Source organism: Podarcis bocagei (genome assembly GCF_964188305.1).
Source record: "Podarcis bocagei genome assembly, chromosome: 2".
In the NCBI taxonomy this organism is placed as follows: domain Eukaryota; kingdom Metazoa; phylum Chordata; class Lepidosauria; order Squamata; family Lacertidae; genus Podarcis; species Podarcis bocagei.
Genome location: NC_138126.1, coordinates 95548676 through 95575339, shown reverse-complemented (window position 1 = coordinate 95575339; position 26664 = coordinate 95548676). Strand labels below are relative to the sequence as shown.

General features: G+C 44.5%; 1 protein-coding gene across 4 annotated transcripts in view; it reads right to left on the bottom strand.

Moving 5' to 3' along the window:
- Positions 1-26664, bottom strand: part of SEPTIN9 (septin 9) — a 207879-nt gene that overhangs the window by 22917 nt on the left and 158298 nt on the right. For all 4 annotated transcript variants that reach the window (XM_081185392.1, XM_081185394.1, XM_081185393.1 and 1 more), the window contains one exon: positions 2829-3014. In XM_081185392.1, coding sequence (XP_081041518.1) covers positions 2829-3014 — 186 coding nt within the window. The remainder of the gene's footprint in view (positions 1-2828; positions 3015-26664) is intronic.

Sequence of the window (26664 nt, the reverse complement as noted above, 5' to 3'; positions counted from 1 at the left end):
CACTTTGCTTTTGTTGAGTAAAATTTGCCTTTAGGCAACCAACTGATTAAAGTTTGTGTGCATTCACTTATCCTACAAATCTGGGGGTAACACCAAAGGTGCTACATGCTGTTGAATATCCACCACTAAATTCTGGAGGTTTTCTGCTGATATGTCTCTCTTCTCCATCTTACAGCAGGAGGAACATCTCCATAACAAGAGCCAGGTAGCTGGTGACATGAAAGACCCCTTCCTATGACCCTGGAGAACTGCTGCAAGTCAAGAGTAGACAATACTAGGCTAGATGGACAAATAGCCAGACAAATCAAAGCAGCATGGCTTGTTCCCCTGCAGCTGGAACTCCCAACAGGAAGTCAAGCCATGTGCAAAGGCAGATCTGCACAGAATGGCTCGATGCATCTCTGTGCATTTTGCTGGACTTCTCATGTACACAACACATGTGTGCACACAATAAGTTCAGCATGGCTAATAGATTAAATGTCAGAACTAGCTTTTATACAGAGAAAATCTCCCTGAGGCTTCACTGCAGCCGTACATTAGGACTCATGTTACATTGTCCTTTTGCACACCTGGGGTTGGACTACTAGCCTTCTTAAGCAGGTCACATGCTTCATCTTTGACTCACCACAGCTTGCCATAACTAGAGGCAATTGAGTTCCTTCCTATCCCTTGAAATAGCAGTTACATAGAAGGCTAGAATATGAAGCAGACTGATTGGCAGTTAGTCTTAATTATGTGATTTCCCCCCCTTCCTTTCTGAACCTGCGACCTATGCACCACTTTTGCTTAATGCCATAAACTCGGCAATGCTATAAATCCAGCCCATTCTCTCATTCAGAATTCCAGAATAATTCTTTCATATACTGTAGAAGCCAGTCCAGCTGGCAGGCAGTCAGCCCAGACTCAAAAGTAATGCCAGCTCCCCCTGGTGTCATTCTAATTACAGCACTTGAATAATGTGTCATTTTTTTGTTCCTTCCGGCCAATTAATTAGAAGTTGGCACTTCACAAGAAGAGTTCTGGGATTGTGAAAAATGAAAGCGTTCTTCTCTGCACTGTCCCGCAGAACTGACAGCCTCTTAGTTCCCAAGTGAAGCCTCTTGTGGACAGAGCACAAGAGGAGTGACATCATCACAGAGGAAGATGTGACAAAGCAAAAAATATTAGAACTGTGTCCAGTGAACTTCATAAAGGCAAGGAGCCCCACCTTTTCCCCAGTTATGAGAAGTGAGTGGCTGTCAGGTGGAAGGAAAACACATCCCTTTTTCCTAAGCATGAGAGAATACAGTAGGCATTTCCTCCAATCTGGGATTCATAGATCAACTGCGAGATAGTGTATGCAAAAATGTTGTGTCTAGATGTTCAGAAGGGTTAGGGATAAGCTGGTGTCTTCCCTAGTAATACTCATACCTCCCACTTTGTGACTACACAGACCTCTCTTTCTCTCTCTCATATACACACACAACACTGAGCAGGAACCAAGAATGCACTAATTTGTGTTTTAAGTAAGCCACACAGATTTGTTGCAAGTCTTCCATGCCACTTCTTCCCAAACCATCAGAGAATCCAATTGTAAACAAAGAACCTGCAGTGAGGTCACATTTAGTCCTAAAAATGGAAATAAGCCCCTGTAGGGGTACTTATCGCTTGCAAAACTTCAGCAAGCAACACCACCCTCATCATCACCAACCAGCTGAAAGGGCTGGGACACTAGAAGAAATCAGAGTACTTTCTGGAGAGGAGAATAGGGGAGGTAGAGAAGGATTGATGGTCCCAACCAATTCATCAATGTATCAGCAGGCGATAGGGCAATTTTTCCAGTTGGTGTCATTTTTCCAGGGGTATGATTTAGCAGTCCCAAACAATCAATGACAAATGCAATACAGCTATTCTGGCTGCAGCAACAAACTATTAAAAGGTACAAGTTCTTGCTCTTTTGACATTCCAGTCAGGACAAAGACGCTTATTAGAGGAAACACACGGTCACCTTGACATTCAGCCCACAACACACGCAGAATTAGTTTCGTAATGCATTTATCAAATCCGATAACTTTAGAATTCCCAACTCTTACTACGCCCTCTGTTGCAAGGATACACAGAGAAAAAAATTCTCTTAAGAAGCCATACAAGAAACAGGTTCTCCCCCAATGGCACTGCTGAAGCATATGCAAGAACACCAGAACAATCCTGCTGGACCTGTTCTCACAGTAGCCAACACCAGGAGCTTATGAGAAGACCACAAGGAGGACAAGAGCACAACAGCTCTCTACCCACTTGTGATTCCCAGCAAAGGGTAGTCAGAGACATATTGCATCCAACAGTGGAGGTAGGACAGAGCCACTAGCCTGTTCTGCATCTGTAAGAACTCAATTGTTTACCGTGGCAGCACCTACACGTTGGAACTCGCTGCCAATTGATAACAAGCAGGCATCTTCACTCTATTCTCTTCAGTGCCTGCTAAAAATGTTCTTGCTCAGACAGCCTACCCAGATGCTTACAGATACTGATATGAATTTTAATCTGTTTTAGTATATTAACTTCTTGCACGTTTTAATGTATTGTAAATTTCCCCTGATTTTATATGTTTTTGTAAACCTCTTTGAGGATTTTTTTTCAATCAAGTAGTATATAATTTTTATGAAATAAATGAACAAATAAACAAACAAACAAACAAACAAACAAACAAACAAATAAATAAATAGCCTTATTCTCCATTCATTTGTCTAATCCTATTTTAAGGCCATCCAAGCTGGTAGTCATCACCACCTCTCTTGAGGGAGCCAGTTCCATAATCTGACTAAAGTGAACCACATGGGAAAAAGACTCACCGACTACCATGATGTTGAACTCAAACCCTTGTTTCATGGCTTTCCTCCGCATCTGCTCCAAGATGGCATCTATCCCAACATAGGCAAAATCAGCAGCTGGTTTCTCTGTCCGCGTTGGTGGGGCTTGCTTGATGCCAGCATCTCGAGTGGCTTCCATCATGCCGCTTGGGTAGCTGGGAATGGCCTCTGAAGGTAAAATGTTATGAATATTAATATATTATTTCTTTCTTTTTAACCAAACAGTACAAATAAATAAAACATTGTGTCATTTCTTAGTGGCTGCAAGGAACAGAAACCAGGAAATTTGTTACTGCTTTTTAGACAAGATGGATGTTTAATAACAACAACCATGTCATTGTTGACTTTTTCACACCTAAAGATAGCTTGGGAGTTATACTGACAAGAGACAGGCACACCTCTGATGCCTCCAGAGTAACCTGCACACAGATCTGGATTCACTTGAGTATTGGAAGAGACTAGTCTACAGAAGACTTGGTTTCCAATGGAACCAATGGAAGCCTAGGTCTGCCCGAGGGGAGAAAGAAATGTGGCCCTATATAACAGTTGCTTTGAATACAGATATATTGCTGAATACAGATATATACAGATATTCAGTTGCTCTGAATACAGAGAAAGATGGAAGCAGAGTCCAAATGAAACTCTGAATTGTGTGAATATGGAACCTGAGGTCTTCTCAAAATCTGTGATTTTCCAAATTCCACATGTTGGCCTGAAAGGGCATCATTCAGGATGCAGTAATCACACATACGCATTATTATATATACATATATGCAGTATAAAAGGTAAAGGGACCCCTGACCATTAGGTCCAGTCGTGACCGACTCTGGGGTTGCGGCGCTCATCTCGCTTTACTGGCCAAGGGAGCCGGCATACAGCTTCTGGGTCATGTGGCCAGCATGACTAAGCCACTTCTGGCGAACCAGAGCAGCGCACGGAAACGCTGTTTACCTTCCCGCCGGAGCGGTACCTATTTATCTACTTGCACTTTGACGTGCTTTCAAACTGCTAGGTTGGCAGCAGCAGGGACCGAGCAATGGGAGCTCACCCCGTTGCGGGGATTCGAACCGCTGACCTTCTGATCAGCAAGTCCTACGCTCTGTGGTTTAACCCACAGCACCACCCGCGTCCCATATGCAGTATACATCCACATTAAAGAAAGAAAGAAACTGCAAGAACTTCTATAAAATGTTTTTATGCACAAGTCTCCTCTTCAAAGACACCCACAACATGGTTTTAAAACTCCCTTCTCATGCCTCCTTTCCTTTCCTGGTTTTTATTCCCTGTCCTACCTTGCAGCTTACAATGCATTCTGCTTTACTTATTAGAACAGCTAGGTAAGTTTTTAACTCCTGTAGGAACCTTGCACGTGGCGTGCCTTGCTCGGACAATCTGTACCTAGACAGTGATCAGGGTCATTTTAGGGTGTGAGATGGTGCAAGGTGCTGGGTGAGAAGCCAGAATCTTTAGATCCTCCACATGCCCTGTAATTCTAAAACTCATTTCAAACTCATGCAGTCGGCTGCTGGCAAAATTCCTGGGTCAAAAAATTATAGAGCGAGGACGCCAAGACGCCTTTCAATGACTCCTGAAATAGCGGCATTTTTAGGATGGGAGAGCCAAGCATTTATTTTATCTTATTTTATTTTTTGCTATTCTTACACACAACTAGGAAAGAATCATTCCACATGGAAAGTATTTTGCCATTAGTAGGAATGGTTTGTTATCCAACAGTTGAACCTCAGCCACTAAGCAAAACAAAGCGCATTTCCAGCATTCCCACATTTCAACCCACCTAGAAAAAGGAGGGACAAGAGAGAGACCTGCAGCCTCAAAGCTCCCTAACACCAAAGCACTTTTATAGATCCATTCAAGATACCTGGGACATCCTCCAGCATGCCAGAACAAGAGCCCTAAAAGTGAAGGAGGTAGAATAGATTGGGTCCATTTAATACTGTGTTTTGCCAGTACTCTAGATCTTCCATATTTGCAGGGCATGGGCAGGTATAAGTCATCCACACCATGCCACACAAGCAAAATGGGCTGTAGCAGGTCATTTCTGATGCTTCCAGAAGTTATCCTTCAAGATTAACCAGGACTTGGACCAGAAACCTCACAACCTGCATCTTGGTACCCCCTTAAGGCTATAGCATTGCAAAAACATGGAGCCCCATCCTCTTTAAGCACTTGGCCACAAATTCTCATTTGCTTACTTAATTCATAACCCAAATTTTCCTCCTCAAATGGAGGCAATTAGAGCAGGCAACAAAGGTATACAAAACCAAAAGAAGTAATTCAATCATTAAAAGCAAAATAGATGTCGCAAACAACCTACCAAGACTAAAGAGAGCATAAAAGCAAACCAAGAGAGCCGGAACTAATAACATTATAGTCTTGTAAAATCAGATCTGAAACCTTGTTATTGTTATTATTTATTAAATTTGTATCATCACCCTTCATCTGAAGATCACAGGACAGTTCACAACTTGTTGGAAAAGAAGTGCCTTCAAATGCAGGGAAAGGGCCATAGACCTGAGGTAGAACATCTGCTCTGCACCCCAAAATTCCCAGGCTCAATCCCCATCCATTCTTGAGCCCATTTGCTTCCCTGCCTTCTCTAGAGCCTAGCTAGCAAACAGTGTATCCTTTGGAGAGCCCCCTGCTGAATAGTGCTTCAGCCACAGGCAAACGGTATGCTGGCCACTCATCCTGCTGGACTCAAGCTTGGCTCTGCTTTGGCTGCCCCCCACCCAGCATTCAAAAAAACAAAATGGAGAAAAATAAAGATTTAAGACTTCTCTTCCCAACAATGTGTGTATCTGAAGAAGTGTGCATGCACACGAAAGCTCATACCAAGAACTAACTTAGTTGGTCTTTAAGGTGCTACTGGAAGGAATTTTTTTATTTTGTTATTAAAAAAATACTGTATATATTAAAAACTATTTACAAACATGACTATACATTTAAAAACAATTGCAAAGTTGCAATGTATCTTAAGTTTAAGGAAAGTTTGCAAGAGACCAGTGGTAATGGGTGTGATTATTGCTCTTTCCAGCCCAGTCTCTTCCCTCACCCCACTGCTGGCTTGTTTCTTTAGCTAGGCCGTTTTGTCATGATCTCATCTTCCATGCCTTTCCCCCATTTTTTGATGGAACTTTGGAAGACATGGCCGCTCTGAATATTTAGGATTATATAGCACCATCCATTATGGCAAGGGGTGATATCTGTGTGCCAAAAATGTGCATATGTTTGAGAATGAAGTCTGCACAGAAGCAGTGACTGATTGCATAGAAAAACGGCCAGAATTTCCTGTTATGACAAAGAAGTGTGTCGTCAAACTTGCTCCTGCTAAGGATGCCAACGCTCTTAAAGAATGTTCCACATTCCTCCTATCAGGATCACAGGCTAGGAACACATTCCCAAACAGACACCATACTTCACGCATATGGCAGGCCTCTAATAGGAGTGCAATGATTTGCTCACATCTTTAATCATTTTTTTTAAAATGTTGGTAGTAAGCCAGGGATAAGGAACCTATAGCCTTCTCAACTGCCATCATTCCTCACCACTGGTTGTGCTAGAGATTGTACTTCAGCAAAGGCAAAGAGACAGAAGCAGTGAAGATTTCAATATTCATGAACCCAAAGAGAATGATCAGGGAACAGAGATTATCTCAAAACCATCTGTTCTGTTCTGGCAGAAGAGCCTCTTTATTTAGGGGAGAGAAGGCGCACAAGGTTCCAAGAAGGACCTCTCAAGGGACAAGGGCTATTGCCTATCCCTTGAGGCTTGATGCTTCCCTAGGTCCAGCTTAAGACTAACAGTATTCTTTGGAACAACCCTAAAATCTGAATGCACTTATGCCATTTATTTGAGGGTTTTGCCATTTGTACTGAAGTAAGGCTACAGTCTTTCAAGGCACAGCTAGGGAACATGAGGTCCTACAGATGTTGTTGGACTGATCCTATCAGTCCAGCCAGCATGGCTAATGGCCAGTCAGGATGGTAGCTGTAGTCCAGCAACATCTGGAGGGTCACGGGCTCTTCATTCCTGTTCCAGGGTCTTGTGAGGATCTAGAATTACAGCTACAGTGGTACCTCGGGTTACATACGCTTCAGGTTACAGACTTCGCTAACCCAGAAATAGTACCTTTGGTTAAGAACTTTGCTTCAGGATGAGAACAGAAATCGTGCTCCGGCGGCGTGATGGCAGTGGGAGGCCCCATTAGCTGAAGTGGTGCTTCAGGTTAAGAACAGTTTCAGGTTAATAACGGACCTCCGGAACGAATTAAGTTCTTAACCCGAGGTACCACTGTACTGCTTAGAGAAAGAAGTGTAGCTAGCAAGAGATAAACCCAGCAGTTCATTTTTAGCACAGCAACGTAGAAATAAAATGTCACTTGGTCACAAGCCTTAAGAAACAGCAATACTCCACATGGGGGAGGAAAGAATGACAGACCTAACTCCGTACCTACTTTCCAGCCTTTGATTTTCTGAAAATGCAGACCCCTTCTATTTACACATCTATCTACTATAGGAAGAGACACTATCCGGCTCTCCCTGACCCAGTTTGGTGGGACGTTCTGAAACCTTGTAAAGTGGAATAAGCAGCAGCTAGATAAACACCTACGGGGTGTCTTGAGATGGAATAAAGTAAGGTAAGGTAAGGGCAGTACAGCCCTAAAAATACATTTACTGAGAAGCCACCCTCAATGATCTTACTCTCTAGTAAATATGTTTAGATTTGCAGGACAAAGCTTAGAGAAACAAATTGAAACTTTGTCCCAATCTGAAAATCAGCCAAAGAGGCCTGGTGTATTAGACATTTGCCATGTGGTATATATTAGCTTTGAATCACACAGTATATCCTAGAGTTACTAAGCCTCTGACAGGCTGGGGAGAGGGCAAATCACAGATGTGCGTGAAATCGAAGACTGTGTCCCTTACAGAGATGGGTGCTCTCTTATCTATGCTTCAACAAGGGGAAGTGGGGTTTGTCCTCACAACATATTTGACACTTAACCACTGCTTGTTAAAACCCAGCTGCAAAGAACAGAAGGATAGAGATTTCTGCAGAAGTAGTTCCAGAATGTCAGTGCAGACCTTAAATATGCTGTATTACTTACACACACACACACACACACACACACACACACACACACACACACACACACAAAACATGGCACCGGTTCAAACTCAGCAAGATTCTCCAGTATCCTCATGGGAAACTATCTGTGCAGGTATCTTTCCACAGTGGTTGTAAACATGTGAGCTAAATGCAGAAATTTAAAACAGATTTCAAGACTGATTTCAAACAACTCTCTACCCCAGACACCCAAGAAGCAGAAGGAACTTCCACCTATGTTTATGTCTGGTTGCTATAACGTGGGACATCGTGAGGATTTTCATGGGGAAAAGAACTCTTTTGACTAAAAGTGAGCCTTTATGCCATAAAACCCTGTTTGTTTCAAAATTAAACACATTTTAAATGTAAAATGTGATGTCAGCAAAATAATTTTTCTTTTTTCATTTTTGAATGGGAGGAACAGAAGTTCTATAATAATTTTTCTCTAGCCACCGATGTCTCTACTGTGGAATAGAAGGGAGGAAATGCTTTGACTTGGGCAAAGGGGAAGAAACAGCAGAGTTCACCTTGAGGTTTTTTATTCGTCACTGCCTTCTTTTTTTAAAAAAAAGTGCACACAGAGACACCCTTACTCAGGCGTCCTCTTTACTTGGAACTTTTATGACAGACATAAATGGATGCATATATCTCCTAGGTCAAAAATGTTGGGAGTGAGTTGCAACCTATGAACAATGCCGCCTGCTCAACCAGAGTTCAGATTGCTGGGGATGGGGACCCAAACAACTCTAAGCACCCATAAAGGTAAAGGTAAAGGTAAAGGTAAAGGGACCCCTGACTATTAGGTCCAGTCGTTACCAACTCTGGGGTTGCCGGGCTCATCTCGCTTTATTGGCCGAGGGAACCGGCGTACAGCTTCCGGGTCATGTGGCCAGCACAACTAAGCCGCTTCTGGTGAACCAGAGCAGCACACGGAAACGCTGTTTACCTTCCCGCTGGAGCGGTACCTATTTATCTACTTGCACTTTGATGTGCTTTTGAACTGCTAGGTTGGCAGGAGCAGGGACTGAGCAACGTGAGCTCACCCCATCGCAGGGATTCGAACCGCCGACCTTCTGATCGGCAAGTCCTAGGCTCTGTGGTTCAACCCACAGCGCCACCCACGTCCCTTCTAAGCACCCTTAAGAGACTACAATTCCCAGGATTCTTTGGGGGAAGTCATGACTGTTAAAGAAGTATAATAGAACTTTAAATGTAGAATGTAGATGTGACCTCAGGGTCAAGTCAAGTCATATCAGGGATTCCCAGTGATCTTATCAGCCCTGCTTTCTGGAGAAGAAGCCCACCTTTCACTCTGTAGTATGTGGAGTGCCCTGGAAAAAGGCACAGAGGAGGAGGTCCCAGTGAAAAGCTGAGGAACAGGGTTTAGGTACCCATCTTTAAAGAGTTTGTTTCTAGTCTGACCTTGAACTCCTCTTGGAAGAGAGGACATTGGGCTCAAAGCATATTAGCAGGATTTATTAAAGTTAATCAAGTATGTGTGTGAATGTGACCTACATCTCTAGTCCGTAGCCACACTGCATACGCCAGCCAAAGTATAGTGGTACCTTGGTTTACAACCACAATCCATTCTGGGGGTCTGGTTGTAAACCAAAACAGGTTGTAACCCAAGGCGCACTTTCGCTAATGGGGCCTCCCCCCAAAAATGGGTTGTAATCCAAAAAAAGTTGGGTTGTAATCCAAAAAAGGAACACACACTTCTGGGTTTGATGTGGTTGTAATCCAAAACGGTTGCAAACCAAGGTACCACTGTAGTGCTTGCTCACAGCCTCAAGAGGGGGACGCCCCGTGCTTCGCGCAGGTGTCCGCAAGCCTTGCGCGCCCGGGAGGAGTTCCCCCCGGGCGCGCAAGGCTTGCGGGCAACAGCCTGTTCTGGGGGCTGGGGTCGGGGGAAGCTCAGGCTTCCCCAGCCCCGCAAGCAAGCTCCGGGAGTGATTGCGAGGTTGCGCAACCTCACCATCGCTCCCGGACCCCCAGCCCTAGGCTAAAAACGAAGCCAGGACAGCGAGTGGGATCCATCCCGCTCTCTGTCATGGCTTCTTTGCTCTTTGGGGCTCAGGGGGGAAATATTTTTTTTTCTTTATTTCTCCCCCCAAAAAATAAGTGCGTCCTATGGGCCGGTGCGTCCTATAGGGCGAAAAATACGGTATATAGGCCTAGGACTCAATGAGGTGGCAAGTCTACTGCCAGTTCAAGGCTGCAGGAAGAGACACATGCAACACATACACAGTGGGGGGGCAAATGATTATAGGCTAGCTTTCTCCTTAACAAGCTAGTTTGCCATGTGCAGGGATTTTTGTTGGACACAAGTCAGAATGCTCTGTTGTGCAGCGGCCTCTGCATTTGGAAGTGGTTTGCCTTGTTCAGAAAAAAAGGATTAAAGCGAAGAGTATGCTAGCAGAGAACCTATTTCCCCCTCCCCACTTCTCTCCATCACACATATACAGCCCTCTTGAAGGAGAGAGACATCAGCAGGAGAATACAGATTCCAACTGGCCAGCATAACACATTTCTGGGGGAGGGGAAAGAATTGCAAGAAAAAGCAAACGACTGCACATCCTGCCTATAGAATTTCAAGGCTGCTCTGGATTCAGTTACCACACTGAAGGGGAGATTTTAATTAAATTAGTTTGGTCTGCTTTGCCTGCGTTTACCAACTTGTGGTGAAGGAAATGGCTGTTTGAAACATCTCTGGCTTAAAAAAAGAGAGAGAGAAGCATAGAGGGAGCTTTTCAAGTTGCTCATCAATCGCCGCACACCTCCCTCAAAGGGAAATGCAGCCCCCCAGCTGGGTATGCAGTTGCCAGCAACAAATGTGTGTATTAAAAGAGTGTGGCCGGAAGCTCTTTATCATACAGCTCGTTTTCTCTGAAAGCTCTGCAAAAAGCAAAAGGGAGTTTTAACCCCCTTTTACTGTTCTAAATTAAATGTGGAGTTTTTTCCCATGACAGAAACCCAGAACGGCTTAGTATGGATTGACGAGCAACAGCTTTCTTCAAATGAGAAATCCCTGTGGGAGTTCTTGCCCCTCGTTTTTTTCTAAGGAACATGTGAAACCTCTTCAGCCTCTCCTTCTTTACAATACAGCTGCTGGGGAAGGGGGGGTGAGAGCGAGGGAAATGGGGGTGGAAGGCAGGCACTTTGCAGCAGTAGTGTGGGGAGGGCTGGTGCATAGGGAGGGCAGGAAGAGAGACAGAGAGGAATCTCTCCCTACTGATGAGTCATTTGGGCATTGAAGCTTACAGCCAAAAGATTGCTGAACCCAGAGTCTCCTGCGAATGCTGAGGAGCTCCAGGCAATGACGCCAGCTAGAGCGCAGGCAGCAAAGATCCCAGGATGAATCCATTCAAACACAAGTCCAAGCACATATTCATGCCTACCATGTGTTGGTGGACTTCTCCTCTAGCATGACTACCACCACCACATCTTTGAGGTTTTCTACAGTCAAGCGGTATGTAAATTTTATGAAATAAATAAATAATCCTTGAATTCACATGGAATTGGACAGGACAGGACAAAGCTTAAGAAGGTGTTCAGAGGCTAATTCATTTTACTCATGAGAAGCATGCATGGAATCACAGGCATGAAGAGCCTTTTGTCACCCAGTGGCAGCCAATGAGCAACTTTGAATTCATTGGTGCTTTGGTAGGGGACCATTTGCTGAAATGCCTTTGAATGGGAAAGGAGTGTCACAAAGCTACTTCTGGGCAAAGTGAAAAGCAGAAGGCAAATCTATGAATTCAATCTGTGCCAGGGCAATTAAAGGGGGTGGGGGAAGCTGTACATCATCAAGTCTTTCTACAAGTAAGCAAGGATGCTCAAACCTTGGAAAAGCAGCACAGACAAGTCTCCCTGCCTTTATTGTGAACTCTCAAGCTTTCTATGCCAGATGCTTACTTATTTCTGCCTGTACCAGCAGAAGTGCTGATCCACTGGCTTGCCAGTCCTTAGCCAGCACAGAGGCTCACTCCCCACCCCCCTCCTTACCAAGAACACAGATAGCCATTCATCCCATGCTAAACAATACAGAGCATCTAAGCAAGCCTTCACCATTGGAGGGGGGCATTGGGGAGAGAGGAGAGAAACAAAGACTCTTCTTATGGAATTGGAGCAATTAGTTCCACAGACAAGGGCAGGACAAAAGGGATGGAGCTTAAGTATTTGCCAGTTGGACCTCATATGTGACCCGATGGGTTTTGCGTACAGCATACTATGAAGGATTAGCACCGTATGCTGGGAAGAACTGCAGCCTGCATTGCTTTCTAGCCATTGTTTACTGACCCAGATTAACACACAACATGCTTCCCGTTGTCCCATCTTCTTTTGGTGATCCCTAATGTATCCTTGCTTCCCCAATGTCTTCAGTCTTCAGCCTGTTGACTTTTTTCTGATTTGTAACTTATTTGTAACTTGCCAAGGTGCTTAAGCCTGCCAAACAGCTTTGTTTCCTTCAGCTTGCTCACTGAAGCTGGTTCTGACAATGGGTCATGCGTTAAGTCTGAAATGAGTTGGGCAAGCAGACAGGCACACATGCTTGAACTCTCTCCAACTTTGAGCAGCTTCTCTGGTCAGAAACTCCCCTTCCCCCAAGACCAGTTTGAAGGTGGAACAAGAGGCAGAGTGCACCAAGCCCCACCTGAAGGAGCGACTTAGATAGAAGAAAAATAGAATCAGAGAATTGGAAGGGACCATAAGGACCATCTAGCCTAGCCCAACCCCCTGCAATGCAGGAATCTCACCCAACATGGGGCTCAAACCCACAGCCCTGAGATTAAGAGTCTCATGCTCTACTGACTGAGCTGTCTTCTGGTGAGACCATTGTGTGTTGGCAACTGGAGTGCTGGTGGTGGAAGATGGTTGCCTTCCAAGTGATAGTAGTTCTACTTCCACAATTTTCTGTATTTGTTTTAGCTTTATGTGGGCATTTTCTATAGATCACTAAGCCCTGCAAAGGCCTAGGAAGCGAAATAACATCTGTTTACAAGTTACTGCAACAACAATCCTATGCATAGTTACCTGGGAGTAGGTTCCATTAACCTCAATGGGACTTAATTCTAGGCAGAGGGTTCTGCTAAGAGCAACTTGCCCAACACCATACCAGCAAGTCATTCTTGACAAAACTGAATTTGCTACTTTATTACACACATACACACTACGTTTTTATTGATGCTTGATGCATTTTGTTTTGTGTTTGTTGTATATTGTCCTGGGCTCCTTCTGAGACAGGATGGTTAGTAAAAGTCCTAAACAAAATGAGCAAACAAACAGACTGACACACATTTGAGCAAACGACTGCAAGTTGCAAGACCAGCAGAGTTTTCAGCAAATCATCCTGGCTTCTACTGTTGCAATGCCAAGGCTAAAAAAGATACCTGAGGTAACTAACCACAGAACAGACCATTGCTAGTCAACATACTGCCATCCAAATGTTGTTGAATTACAACTTTCATCAACCTTGACCATCGGTTATGCTGGCTGAGGCCGATGAATGTTAAAGTCAACATCTGGAACAGACCATTTAGTCACTATTTGCGCACAATGTCAATACATTGCAAGACAGTCCAGAATTTAGTAAAGCGTAAACCATGAAACTCTTGCACATTTTCGGTCTCCTAAAACAGACAGAAGCTTTGCTTCCAATAATGTAAACTCCACAAGAAGTGTATAGACAAGTTCCATATGTTCTTCTCACAGTTTGCTTTCAGGGAATCACACACCAGAAATAAATTGCTACTGAAATATTAGTAAATATCTCCAATTACATTTCATACCCAATGTGAGCTCAAATATTCAAGCATATCACTGCTTGCCATGGAATGGAACAACTCTCACCTTCAAATCCTTCCCATAGCAACAGCTAACAGTAGCATCAGCTAGCTTAAAAGACACTGCAGCAGTCCACTTCTTTCAAGAAGAATTGCCTGGATCCCTCCTTATTTAAACAATTCAATTACCAGCCTTGAATGCTTCTTAACAGCTGAAGAATAAGTTAAAAGTCCCTCATCCTTTTTACAAATTCAAGGATACACCAGTCTCCACCACCATCAGCCAAGATATGAATACAAGTATACCATCTTAAGCAGGGGTCAGCAAACGTTATCAGCAGGGGGCCGGTACACTGTCCCTCAGACCTTGTGGGGGCCAGGCTATATTTGGGGGGGGGGGTGAACAAATTCCTATGCCCCACAAATAAACCCAGAGATGCATTTTAAATAAAAGCACACATTCTACTCATGTAAAAACAAGCTGATTCCTGGACCGTCCGCAGGCTGGATTTAGAAGGCGATTGGGCCAGATCCGGCCCCCAGGCTATAGTTTGCCTACCCGTGGTCTTAAATCTTCCAAGCCAATTCTCACACACACTCAAAGCATCCTCACAAGGCAATAAAGAAACTGTTGAGATCTGCAGAGTTATTTTGTTACAGAGACTGGTTTTCTTTGCAACTTTGAAGCTGAAGATGCCCTGCTGGTGCAAAGAAGATCGGCACACAGTAAGATGTTTCATAGGTCTACTTGCAACAGTTTTGTCTCAGGAGAGTGGAAGCTTATGAATGAACACCAAAGATTTATGGGTAGCAGCTCCCAAACAGGTTCCTTAACCAGCTGGCCCTGTGTCAACTCTAAAGAAGGCAATGCATACCAGTGCATTAGCTGGGCATGAGACACCATTTTTGACAATGTACATCTTTTTCAGCAGCAAAAGCCATCTTTGGTATCTGAATTAGAAGACCAGCACTGATACACATAATAGTTTTATGTGATTAAGAAACAGTGGGCATCATTTTTATGAGTCTGGCAGTTGCCAAACTAGTCAGTAGTCAACTTATTCAACAACGAAACCAGCACCCTCATAAGTAACAAGCTTGAAAGATGGATGCAGAATCATAAGTGTTGAAGAACATATTTTGGGTTTCTTGCTTGCTTGAACATTTGTCATTAAGCTTCCCTGACGGCTACAAACTTTAGAAAGAAAATTATTAGAAATATAATATGAATTGTTATGCTGTTCAAGTACCATGCAACCCAAGGCTGAAGACTTTAGCTTAACATATCTAAGAGAAACATCACTCACATGGTGATGGGGCTCACATCTGAATAAGCATGCTTAGAACTGGACTCTATACTGTTCAGTGGACATGAAAAAAATGAACACTCTCAGAAGACCACGCCATGCCTGACTCCTTTTTCCTAGTAGGGACTCTCAATAGACCTTTGTAGTTGTTAGAGAGCCAATGTCCATAACTCCCTTTCCTGCCCTCTCTTGATCTAGGAAAATCTCAGAGAATAGTGAACCTTCCCTGCTATTTTATTTTATGAATTGAACAGCTAATTGATTTTCTAGTTCTATTCCTCCACAAAGCTTAGGATGTTTGTTGCAGTAGCTAAACAGAGACAACAGTCATACAGCTGACAGACTTGGGGGCACAGCTGACTAGAGCACTTTTTGTTTACCATATTCTTCTAGGGGGAAAGGGGGGGGGTTCATTGCTCTCTTCAGGGCACATTGTCAAAAATGAATACCATACTTTAAATGCAGGAAAAACTTCACTTTCTTCATCTTGCATAGGATCTCAAAACACATATAACTTGGTATCCCCATCTTTTATGGATGGGGGGAAACACCTTATTCCTTATCCGATGTTAAACCAGATTGTTTATATCTGAAGCCTTATACACACTTACTTGGAAAGCTCACTGGACTCAATAGGAGGAATTCAGTGTAGTGCTAAGGAGGTTGTTCCATCAGGACATGCATTTCAGCTTGCCAGATGGAGGAATCTCTCCTCTCCTCTACTCCTTCCAGCCACTGTTTTGGGTTTCCCACAACACCTTCCACAAGCCAACTTGGGGGGCAGGGGGAGGACAGGTATGGAAAGCCCCATTGTGCCAGCAGAAGTCCTTGTGCTGGCTTCTGCTAGTGGGATCCATTAGCTGACTCCAGCCCAATGGGGTTTACTTCTGAATAAGTTTGCACAGGGGTTAAGCTGCAAAGCTGATCAATGTCAAGTCATAGGAGACCAGCAAACACATTGTTGGTCAAGATGAGATTAGGACTCAAGGTTCAAGCTATTAAATTGAGTTATACAGGGTGAGTCCTTTAAAAGAGGCCCTGTGGATACAGAGCACACATGTTCCACAGGGCCTCTTTTAAAAGACTCACCCTGTACCAGCTTCGCATGGGCTTCTTCAGTTCATTTCACCACCATTGAGAGCTGCAGGTTGTCCAACTCCTCCTGCACTCATGAGTTGGCTTTTCCTCTCCATAATGAATTGCTATTAGCGGCCTTATTTCCCATATTCAGGGCTCAGCTTTCCGTTGATTAAAAATGTAACACAGCTCAGCTAAATGCCTGCCTTTCCTTCACTGTTCTGCCAAGAGCTGTAGTGATGCACCATTCTGAAGGTAGGGTTGTCATTTGTTGAGTGAGAGGGGGAGAGAGAGAGAGAGAGACCCACAATCAACAGTGGAAGATATCCCTGCCACTGTGCTGCAATCCAGCTTCAATCTGGCCTGCTGGCAGTGCAGCAACATGCACATTGCAAATGGATTACAACTCCACTTTTTATGACTTAATAAAGCTTTGCCCACTATCAATGGGCATTACGGCCTTAATCTCCTTAATCTTGGTGAAAATCCTCCACTTGTTGCCAAACATGGGCTTGCCCAGCAGCAGCTGGTCTCACTTCTGCAGAATGCAAACTCTTTCCAGGTTCACATTTAGTTGAAGCCAGGGAACTGGAGCCAGGTTCAGATAGCCAGCTGAATGGATGGATTTTGCTTGGTCACACTTGACCATTGCCATCAAACAGCCCATCTTGCTTTACTTGGGGAAACAAAGAGGCAGAGCATATCTCTGGTGAACTGGTGCCAAAGCCCACATACTCCATCATCACTAGTGGTAATTGGTTGTAATAATGTCTAGAATGCCATCAAATTGTGCATCTGCTGGTAGAATCCATGTCCTCCTCAGCAGGCAGCCCACAAGCTACACAGCAGCTAGGAAGCGGTGAGAGGTGAAGAGTTAAAACCTCTCTCCCTGTGAGCTGCATCTGCATGAAGATCACTCCCCTAATTAAAGCCCTCATGCATGTGGACTTCAAGTTCCTCACCCCGATCTAGGTCACTAGGTGATAATATAAAACACAAAATACATAATAACAACAAAAACAAGAATAACCCAATAATTCCCCCTTCCCCAACGTATTTTAAAAGGGAATTGGATGTCAATCAGCCAAAGGCCTGGTTAAATAGGAATGCTTTTGCCTGGCACCTAAAGGTGCATAATGAAGGTGCCAGGTGACCCTCCCTGGGGAGAGCATTCTACAGATGGGAAGCCACTGCAGAAAAGGCCTGTTCTTGTGTTGCCACCCTCCAGACCTGTTGTGAAGGAGGCATGTGAAGAGGGGCCTCAGAAGATGACCTCAAGGTCCTGGCATGTTCATATGTAGAGAGGCGGTCCTTGAGGTATTGTGGTCCTGAGATGTTTAAGGCTTTATAAGTCAAAACCAGCACTCTGAATTGGGCTTGGAAACTAATTGATAACCAGTGCAGTCGGATCAGGATTGGTGTAATATGCTCAGTATTAAGTACTGCTATTGAAATGAAAGCATCACATATAGGGGGCAAGGAATCCATCACCACACACACACACACACTGTCTAATTCCGCAACAATTAAACAACACTGAAGATCTATGTCTGCTATGCTGTTTTCACCATTTCCCATTGCACTGTTGTGCCTCCAGGAAAAATGGATGAAGCTGGAGAAAGAGCTGTCAAATGCTACCTTTTCTTTTGGGGATGAAGAAAAAGCAAGACATTCCTAAGGAATGAGCCAGAGCCAGCTGGCTGACCCTTTGCTATGAAGGAAGGAGAATATGTCCCACAGATCCACACCTCCAGCCTGATTCATGCACAACAGCTAAAATGGACTGTATCAATAGCTTCATAAACCACTCCGCAACACAACTGCTGCTATATTGGCACCAGGGGGAAAGAAACAACATTGACAAGCCAATGTTTCTATAGATGCATCTTATGTTTTGTGAAACAGCATGAGAAAGCATGCACCACAAAGACAAGCAGAAAAGAAATTGGCAATGTTTCAAACAAAGTGATCAGCAGAGTGAACAGTGAACTGCTTTCTAGAAGGATCTCAAGAGCAGTTGCCAATGGAATAGGGTCTGCTATAGTACGTGGAGGAAGCCTAAAAGCGTTGTACTCAAAATACCTTGGTATTTTGGAAAATCTGCAGAGGAGGAGAGGAGAGAGGGAGAAACAGTCCTTGAAATTTTACTAACATTTTAAGAGGTTGTCATAACTGATTGACGCCACACTCATAACAAGTGGCACTCAGGCTCTGATTTCATTGTTCTAATTGTTGTAATCTCTAGTTGAAAGAAAAAAATGTAAGTAAAAATATCCAGGATTGTTGTTTTGCTAAAAACGAGCATCCAAGCTTTGACAGCTTAAAATGTTGCTCAATCAGTCCTTAGTGTGGGAGAACACTCAAGCTTTACCTAGTTAACACAGGGTATAGCAACATTTAAGAATATTTACTCTGAAGAACACACGCAGCACCTAACTCTGTGGAGAATGGAGCTTTTAGTTACCTACCTCTTGGAAAGCATTAGTGCAGATACTTCTAGTTACCAGCTGCCTCATGGAAGAAACATCCAGATTTTAAAACTGGATATGGTGCAATATTTCTCTCTCTAGGTTTCGTGTTTCATAAGTAGGGCCTGTGTAATATATAGATATATCGTCCAGGACCGATATGTGGGAGCAGACCACATTGACAGCTTCGCTCAGTGGTATTCACTGGTGAAACCATCACAGCTCCTGAGCCTCTCTGCCTCCAGCGCCCAATGCGTTGAGGGAAAAGCAAACTAGCTGGGAGCTGGAGCCCCATGAGGCGCTGGGGTGAAAGTGCCTCAGCTCCCCCAGCATCTTGCTGGCTGAGGCCAATGCAGCTTTTCTCAACATTGTGGTATATCGCCAAACCACAATGTTTGGCTGATGATACACCGCGATGTTGAAAACCCAATATCACCCAGCCCCATTTGTAAGCCACTCAGAGAATTTTATGGAAGAATGGAGTATAAATACCTAAAATAAAAATAAAATGATAAACACAACAACCAACTCTTAGGCAATTGTGCCTCCGTACAACCCCAAGTGCAAAGAACAACGACTCTCTCTCTCTCTGCGTTGTTGCTGTAAAATTAGACTCACAAGAAAATAAAACCACCCAATAGAATAATATGCATTTGTTCTTCTGAGCACAATAATAATCTGTTCTACTTTGTCAAAAACAGCTTATTTTCAGAGGCTGCCATACTGCATTCTTCTGGTGGTTTTCCATCACTAATGCTTCAATCCTTGGCTCATTCTAGCCCACTATAATATGCGGGGCTGATTAAAGACTTCTTTGTGATAAGCAGATTGAGGGTAGCAGTCTAAAACTGCACCCCTCAGTTCACTGACTCAAGGGTAAGCCTACTAACATAATGGCTCTATTCTGGAATAAGGCAAGGGAATTTGGCTGCACGCACACTAACCCACCTGCAGCATAAAAATGTAGTTTTGCTCAATCTGGAATTGTTCGTGCTCATCCCCAGCATGCTGCTTTCGACCTAGAATGATTCTAGATTCTTATCTGTGCCCTACGCAGCTCCTGTCCCATTTCATGAGATATGGAATCACAGATCTCCAACCTGCTGACCTCCTGAGCTTTGTGGCTCCAGCCTCTCCTTTTGGCAGCTGACTGGCTGTTTTCATTTGCAGTGACAAATGAGTTGTTAAAGGTTTCCTGTTTATCTCCATGGGGTGGCACCAGATGCTGAATGTGTGCTCTTGTGTAGAATATTTCTCCCACCCGCTTCCTTTGGAAGCACTTCCCTGGGAAACTCAACACACACTCCCCCTTGTCGCATAGTCAGCTCCTGACAACAGGGCCGGAAGGCCTGAGCCTGTATGACGCTGGGCTGACCTCAGAGCACTAGCTCATTTGGGTCCCTCATACGCAAGTTGTGAAATGCGTCCATCTGTCCCCAAGACTGGAGAAACTGGTGGCTTCAGTTTTCCTCTCCCATCACTTTACACATCTCAAAATGGGCTGAAGTCAAAAGCATGCAAACCAAGAGGAAAATATTCCTCTCACAGGTCCATGAAGGCTGCAGTCTGCCATCCCATGCCTTCCATAGCAGTCAGTAGTAAAAGGAAGGGCAGAGCACACCAGGACAGCAATCTCTCTCCTCACTGTTGCAGTCTGATTTCTCCCCAAAATTCCCCACCCCATTCCAAATAGTAGGTGACTGGATTTGCTAACAAGCCACCTTTTCCAGATAGGGGAAGGCTTCACACCCAAACCAGCACTGCTGCCAGTCACACATTCTCTTGCCTTTGAATCAGAGAACCAGACCCGGAAGTGGCTTCATCAGGGCACCTTGACAAGCCATAAATCCCACTCAGTATCCAGGCCTCCATATATTCCAACAATGTGCCACAAACTCTGCTGGGCTTGTTTCCCTCCTCCCTCCTTTGCAGAAGTGGAAAACTTGGTGGGTGGGAAATTAATTTATCATTTAGCTCAAGCAAGCACCCTAAAAAAGCCCTGTTCTCCAGCCTCGCAATGTCACATGGTCACTCCAGGAAGCCCTGCTAGGCTGACATCTTGTCTGCAAAGAAACATGGGGCTTTTTATAATATTGTTTGAACTAAGCAAGCAGAGCCCTCAGCCACCTTGTTAATTCCAAGGATAAGCACAAACCCATCTGCCTCTTCCCTTGAAATTTATTTGATTTGATTATTTTATTTATTTATAGCTAAGTTCTCCCTCCTTTTCTGGTAGCAACGTTGCTTTGCCTCTATTTTGAATGGGCAAAATAAAGGTCATCTGAAGGTTTGCTACAGCACTAATATACTCTAACAATCTATGGAATTGATAGTGTATTCCATTTCCTAATTCACACACACACACACACACACACACACACACTTCCTTCCTAAGGTGCCCAGACCAAGAGATTCCAGAGTTTCTCAGGACAACCTTTACAGTCTGGAAACATTGCATTCAACCTGTTGTAACTTTAACTCATTCATTCTTGCCCTTCTCTCAAAACACTTTGTAAACTTCTGCTCTCTTTCAGTTCCCACCTTTGGTACCCTTTAAAGATAATCTGCATGCATGCATGCATATACAAACAAACAAACAAACAAACAAACCATTGCTTCCTCTAGCCGTAGTTTCAGATCTCCCCTTATAATGTGTTCTAAATTTACTGGATCCATTATGTCACACCTAATTGAATAGGCCAGGCTGCTTCATCACCCCTTTCACATTTTCCCCCCTTTTCACTCTTCCCTCCGCCCCTGCACATCTGGGGAAGCGCCATACTGACTATCCATCTCTTCAGCATCTCCAACTGAAGGCCCCTGGGGAAGGGAGTGGGAAAAGGACTGTTCATATGGTGATTGTTCACTTAGGGGAAACAAAGGGAGAATTCTGAGCAACTGTGGCTGACTGACCTCTAGGAACAGGCAGACCAGCTAGTTTCCAAAGGAATACAGTATAGCAAAAGACTCAATTTCTGTTGCATTTTTCTGTTGCACTCTCTCAATATTACCTAGCCAAGCCTCCCCTACTCTGAAGTAATAGTAAAACTCAACAAGAAGGGTTTAACAAACAAAGATAACTGGGGTGGGGTTTTTTTTTGCAACTTTAAAAATAATATTTTCGGCATAGACAAAGCAACAGGAGGGCAACCCATTTGTTGAGGCAGAAGCTCCCATGGCCCAGAGCTTGCTCTGTCCAACATATGTCATGTTATTTGTGGATTAACAAACAGATACATAACACACACACACACACACACACACACACACACACACCAGAGCTTAGTCAGAAGGTCTAACAAGTGTGGTGGCCACGATGTGGAGTGGGTATGACCTACTTTCAACTGGCAGTGAATCAGCAGAGCAAGATGAAGAGAATACACAAACCCCTAAGAGAGACAGTTACTTTCTGTTGTAAATAGTCATGTGCACACTGCAGTTTTATAGATTTCTCCTCAGAAACCCGCCCTGCTGAGTTCAAAGGTGACTTAATCCCAACTAAGTGTGTATAGGGAATGGAGCCTTACGTCTCTGTTGAACCCAAGTTGGAAAATGTCAAACCTGCAAATGAATTCCAACTCAGCAGGCTCACGCTGGGATCTTCTTTAGAAAGAGCAATCCAGCTTGTTCAGTTGGAGATGGATGCTGTACTTATATGGGTTCTTCCTTGTTAATGAAATATCTGTTCTAAATTACTATACTGAATCTGGAACTTCGTGTTGAAGACAGCACATGGCACCAGGAGAGAAACACATTATTATGTGAAGGCACAATGGAATATTTGAGGGGACCACATCCTTTATATGTCTCATATGAGGGAGCTGAGGACTGGAAGAGGGAAGAAGTTGAGTGCAGCACGGAGCAAGGGACACTGACATATTCTCTTTCATTGCCTACCTTAATGCCACACACCCATTTCCCCCCTCTTCAAGTCTTCCTTCTCTCCAAGTCTTCTCCAAGTCTCAAGTCTTGAGAGCTAGTGTGGTGTAGTGGTTAAGAGCGGTAGACTCGTAATCTGGTGAACCGGGTTCGATTCCCCGCTCCTCCACATGCAGCTGCTGGGTGACCTTGGGCTAGTCACACTTCTCTGAAGTATCTCAGCCCCACTCACCTCACAGAGTGTTTGTTGTGAGGGAGGAAGGGAAAGGAGAATGTTAGCCGCTTTGAGACTCCTTAGGGTAGTGATAAAGCGGGATATCAAAACCAAACCCTCCTCCTCCTCCTCCTCCTCCTCCTCCTCCTCCTCCTCCTCCTCCTTCTTCTTCTTCTTCTTCTTCTTCTTCTTCTTCTTCTTCTTCTTCTTCTTCTTCCAACTTTCTTTCTCCATCACCAGAGCCCTAAAACTGTCTCCCTCTCACGCCTTCCTATTTCCCATATTTTCTGTCATTCCTTTAAGTGTCACCTTTATCCCCACCCAATTCCACCTGCTCCTTCCCCAATTCTTCCTCTCTTTTCTCCCCTGTCACCAGAGGACCAGAACTGTCACACACCCCTTTTCTCCCCTACCAAGACCTTAACTCCCACAAGTCATTTACTGCAGTCCCTAACTTTCTCCCTCCTGCCTCCTCCTCTTTTCCCCACCCCTGTCTTTAGAACTTTGGGAAACAGCCAATGAAAACAGCACAATGGCATAGATTAGTGCAAATATAGTATAGAGAAAAACACCTGCCTGTCATGCTGAGGCATGACAGCCACTGTGAAAAGTGAGGAACCTTGATTCATATTATTATTCCCATTTTAATTCCTGCATTTCACATATATAATCTCAATAATCATCTCAGTACGCCTTTAAGGCAGGCAGGCAGGCGTGCTCATTGGGATTTCCCCCCAGACCATAATCTCCTGAATGCAAAATGTACAGGTACTGTTCTTCTCATTTGTTCTGTGCAAAACTAGCTTGCTTCCACCTTTCAGTGTTTTTAGGCCAGTGTTTCCCAACCGGTGTTCCGTGGCACACTAGTGTGCCGCGAGATGTTGCCTGGTGTGCCGTGGGAGTCTAACGGTTCTCAGCACCCTTAACAAAATACAGTTCCCAGGATTCCTTGGGGGGGGGGTAAGTCGCCGCTCTTTAAAGTGGTAGGAGATACCGCTTGAAATGTGAAGGGCTGTTGTAAGAGAGGGAGAGCCGCAGCTGGCGCGGAAGGTGTTAAGGGGAGTCGGAGGCTCTTCCTCCTCACGGGAGTTTGAGTGTCGCTCTTTCTCCGGCTGTACCATTCGTCCTGGAAGCGGGGGGGAGGAGGAGGGGAGGAACCATTAAGCCTTCGCTAACGGAGAGCCATCGCGAGCTTCCAGCGAGCGGCAGCAGCAGCAGCAAGCGCCCGCCTCGTCTCTAGAGGAGGAGGAGCTGCAGTTGCCGCCGCCTTTTGCACGTAAGAACGGGTGCATAAGCGTGCGGGAAGGAGGCGCGTGCAAAAGGTGGAAGGATGGGGCGCCTGGGTGAAGCGAAGGCCTGGTCGTGGAGGCGGCGGGGCGAAATCCTCCCTCGTAGCCGCCAGAAGGCCGCCCCTCCGACTCGCGTCTTGAGCAGCCTCCCTCCCTCCCTTGAGACTGAAAGTCGGGCAAATCCCAGCAATGGGAAGTGCGGCGGGGGAGGCCTGGCTGGGCGCGCATTCGCACGACTGAGGTGACCCAGGTTACGACATGCGCATCAAGGTGGTCCAGGGGAGTGCGTGCCTCCGTCTCTCCGGGGCAGGCCTCCAGATGACCGACAACGTCAGCCCCGCCCCACGCCCCTTCTCCAGCCCTGCTCTAAGCATACAGTCAGACAGCAACCAGGTCTGCTCCTCTGCCCTTGCTTTCCATCTTTGGGTAGGCCAGGCATCCAGATACCCAAGGCTGAAACCTCCAATCTGTCCCCTGCTTTCACAACTGTGCCCGCTGACTCCAATTTCCTGAAAAGGCCAATGCACTAGGATAACACAGGACTACGCTGCTGGACTGTAACTCCTTCCTACTCAGCTAAACAGGTATTAGCAAAGCAGAGCTATTTTGCACTGCTGGCAATAAGCGGTGCACCCTCAGCTGCATAGCCCAGTGTTTCCCATCCTTTTTAAAAGTTGCATGTGGGATTGTGGCATTGTGCAAAATGCATGAATAAATCTTTCATGGAAATGGGCAGTGACACAAATCCGTAGTCTTTATATATACTTTATATATAGTCTTTATATATACTTTATATATATATATATATATATATATATATATATATATATATATATATATATACTTTATATATACTTTATATATAGTCAATATAGGCACAGAGTTAATTTTTTAAACATTTTCTAATGGTGGTGTGCCTCGAGATTTTTTTCATGAAACAAGTGTGCCTTTGCCCAAAAAAGGTTGGGAAACACTGTTTTAGGCAATGAATTCCTAGCAATGAAATCCTAGAAAGCTAGAGTGAAACACTCATTGTTATCTAAGTTCTTGGTTTGTTTTTAAGCCTTTTCTGCTTATCTTCTCTGGTGGGGAAGTGATCACTGTCCCATGGGGGGGGGATCAGATTTTAGTGTGGTTGTGACTAGGGAAGTGTGTCAACTCACATTCCTCATTCAAGTCATTGCATGGGGGGGGGGGGGAAGAATTTTCTGAGTTTCTAAACATCTTAAAAAGTACTTTGTAAATGCCACTAAAGTCCACTATTATTATATTGCAGGGAGCAAGACTGTGGCTGAGAAGGTGTGAGTTATGCCAACCCTACAAAGAAGCCCAGTGTTGTAATACACTACCCACACCCTTCCTTAAGCAACATGAGTATGACAACTCTGGAGTGTAGTCCAATGTTGTTAACCTGGTTTTATTTTATTTCTTTAGGGAAATGCAGTGGGGTGAGGTGCTGTGAAGTTAATTGTAGCAGCAGTGCAATTAGTTACGGGCTACAGGAGGTGAAGGGAGTCGGGGTGGGGATGAGGGTTTCAGTTGCATTGTCCGGATGCCAGGTCTACCTAGCAGGTCAACCCGCTGTGAACCTATGGAGCTGTACAGCTGGAAAGAAGTTTATCAGAGGCCAGCTCTACCCAGGCCTCACCACTGATCAGTCACCAGATCTGCCAGAAATATTCAACCTTCTCAAGACGCTAGTTGTGTGTGTTCATTTATTTGGCATATTTGCTTTGTTGCCCACTTGGGGAAAAAATATTGCTCTCTCCAATGTAGGCAGCTTATCTGCCTAATTTGGCAAGGTAGGATTTGAACTGAAGTGTTCCAAACTAAATTCCCACCTTCCAGCCCAGTTGTTATCATTTAGAATAAAGTAATTCTCAAACATCAATAGCACTTCAGAATGGTTGGACGCAATTAAATCATTTGAAATGAATTTCCCCACTTGTTTGTGCACAAAGGCCCCTTTCCGTGGAAGCTCATTAAATACCTGTAATGAATTCTCCCATTACAGATGCAAAGCTTAGGTTAATCTTAGAAACCAAGTTGCACACTCATACAGGATGTTTACTCAGAAACAACCCTCACTGCATGTGTGTGGACTTACTCCCAAGTGTGCACAGGCTTCAAGACTTTAACTTCTGTGCAACGCCAACCACTCTCAAATGCTGAAGGACATGTTATTTGCTGGCAAATCCTCTCCTGTACACAAAGGACTAAAGACACTCCCCCAAGTTTCATACATGCTGGTGTGGGAGATTTTTCTTCCTCTCCGCGCCTTCCTTTCTTATTCCCTTTATCATGGAGTAAGCATTTTGTAGCCTGGAGTATCTGCCGCTGCTATTTTGCTATAGGAAGAAGGCAGTTTACATCCTTACTTTACCTTCCTGCTAGTGGAATGCCCTTCAGCCACAGCTTGGAGGCTAGCCTGTTAGTAAACGGCACAAACATCTCTTGGCATGGGGCAATGTGTGCACAATCTCTCTGGAGCTTTTTCAAACTATGAGCTGGCTTAGTTCTTTTCTCTCTGACTTGTTTCAAAGGCTCCTTCAACCAAGAGGCAGGCCAACGCTTATTCCCCACATGGAGAGAGAAAGAGAGGACCCAGAAGCTTTCACTGGCTCTAATTGAAACAGGGATGATCAATACACAAAAGGTTTAATGAGCTTCCTCTTAC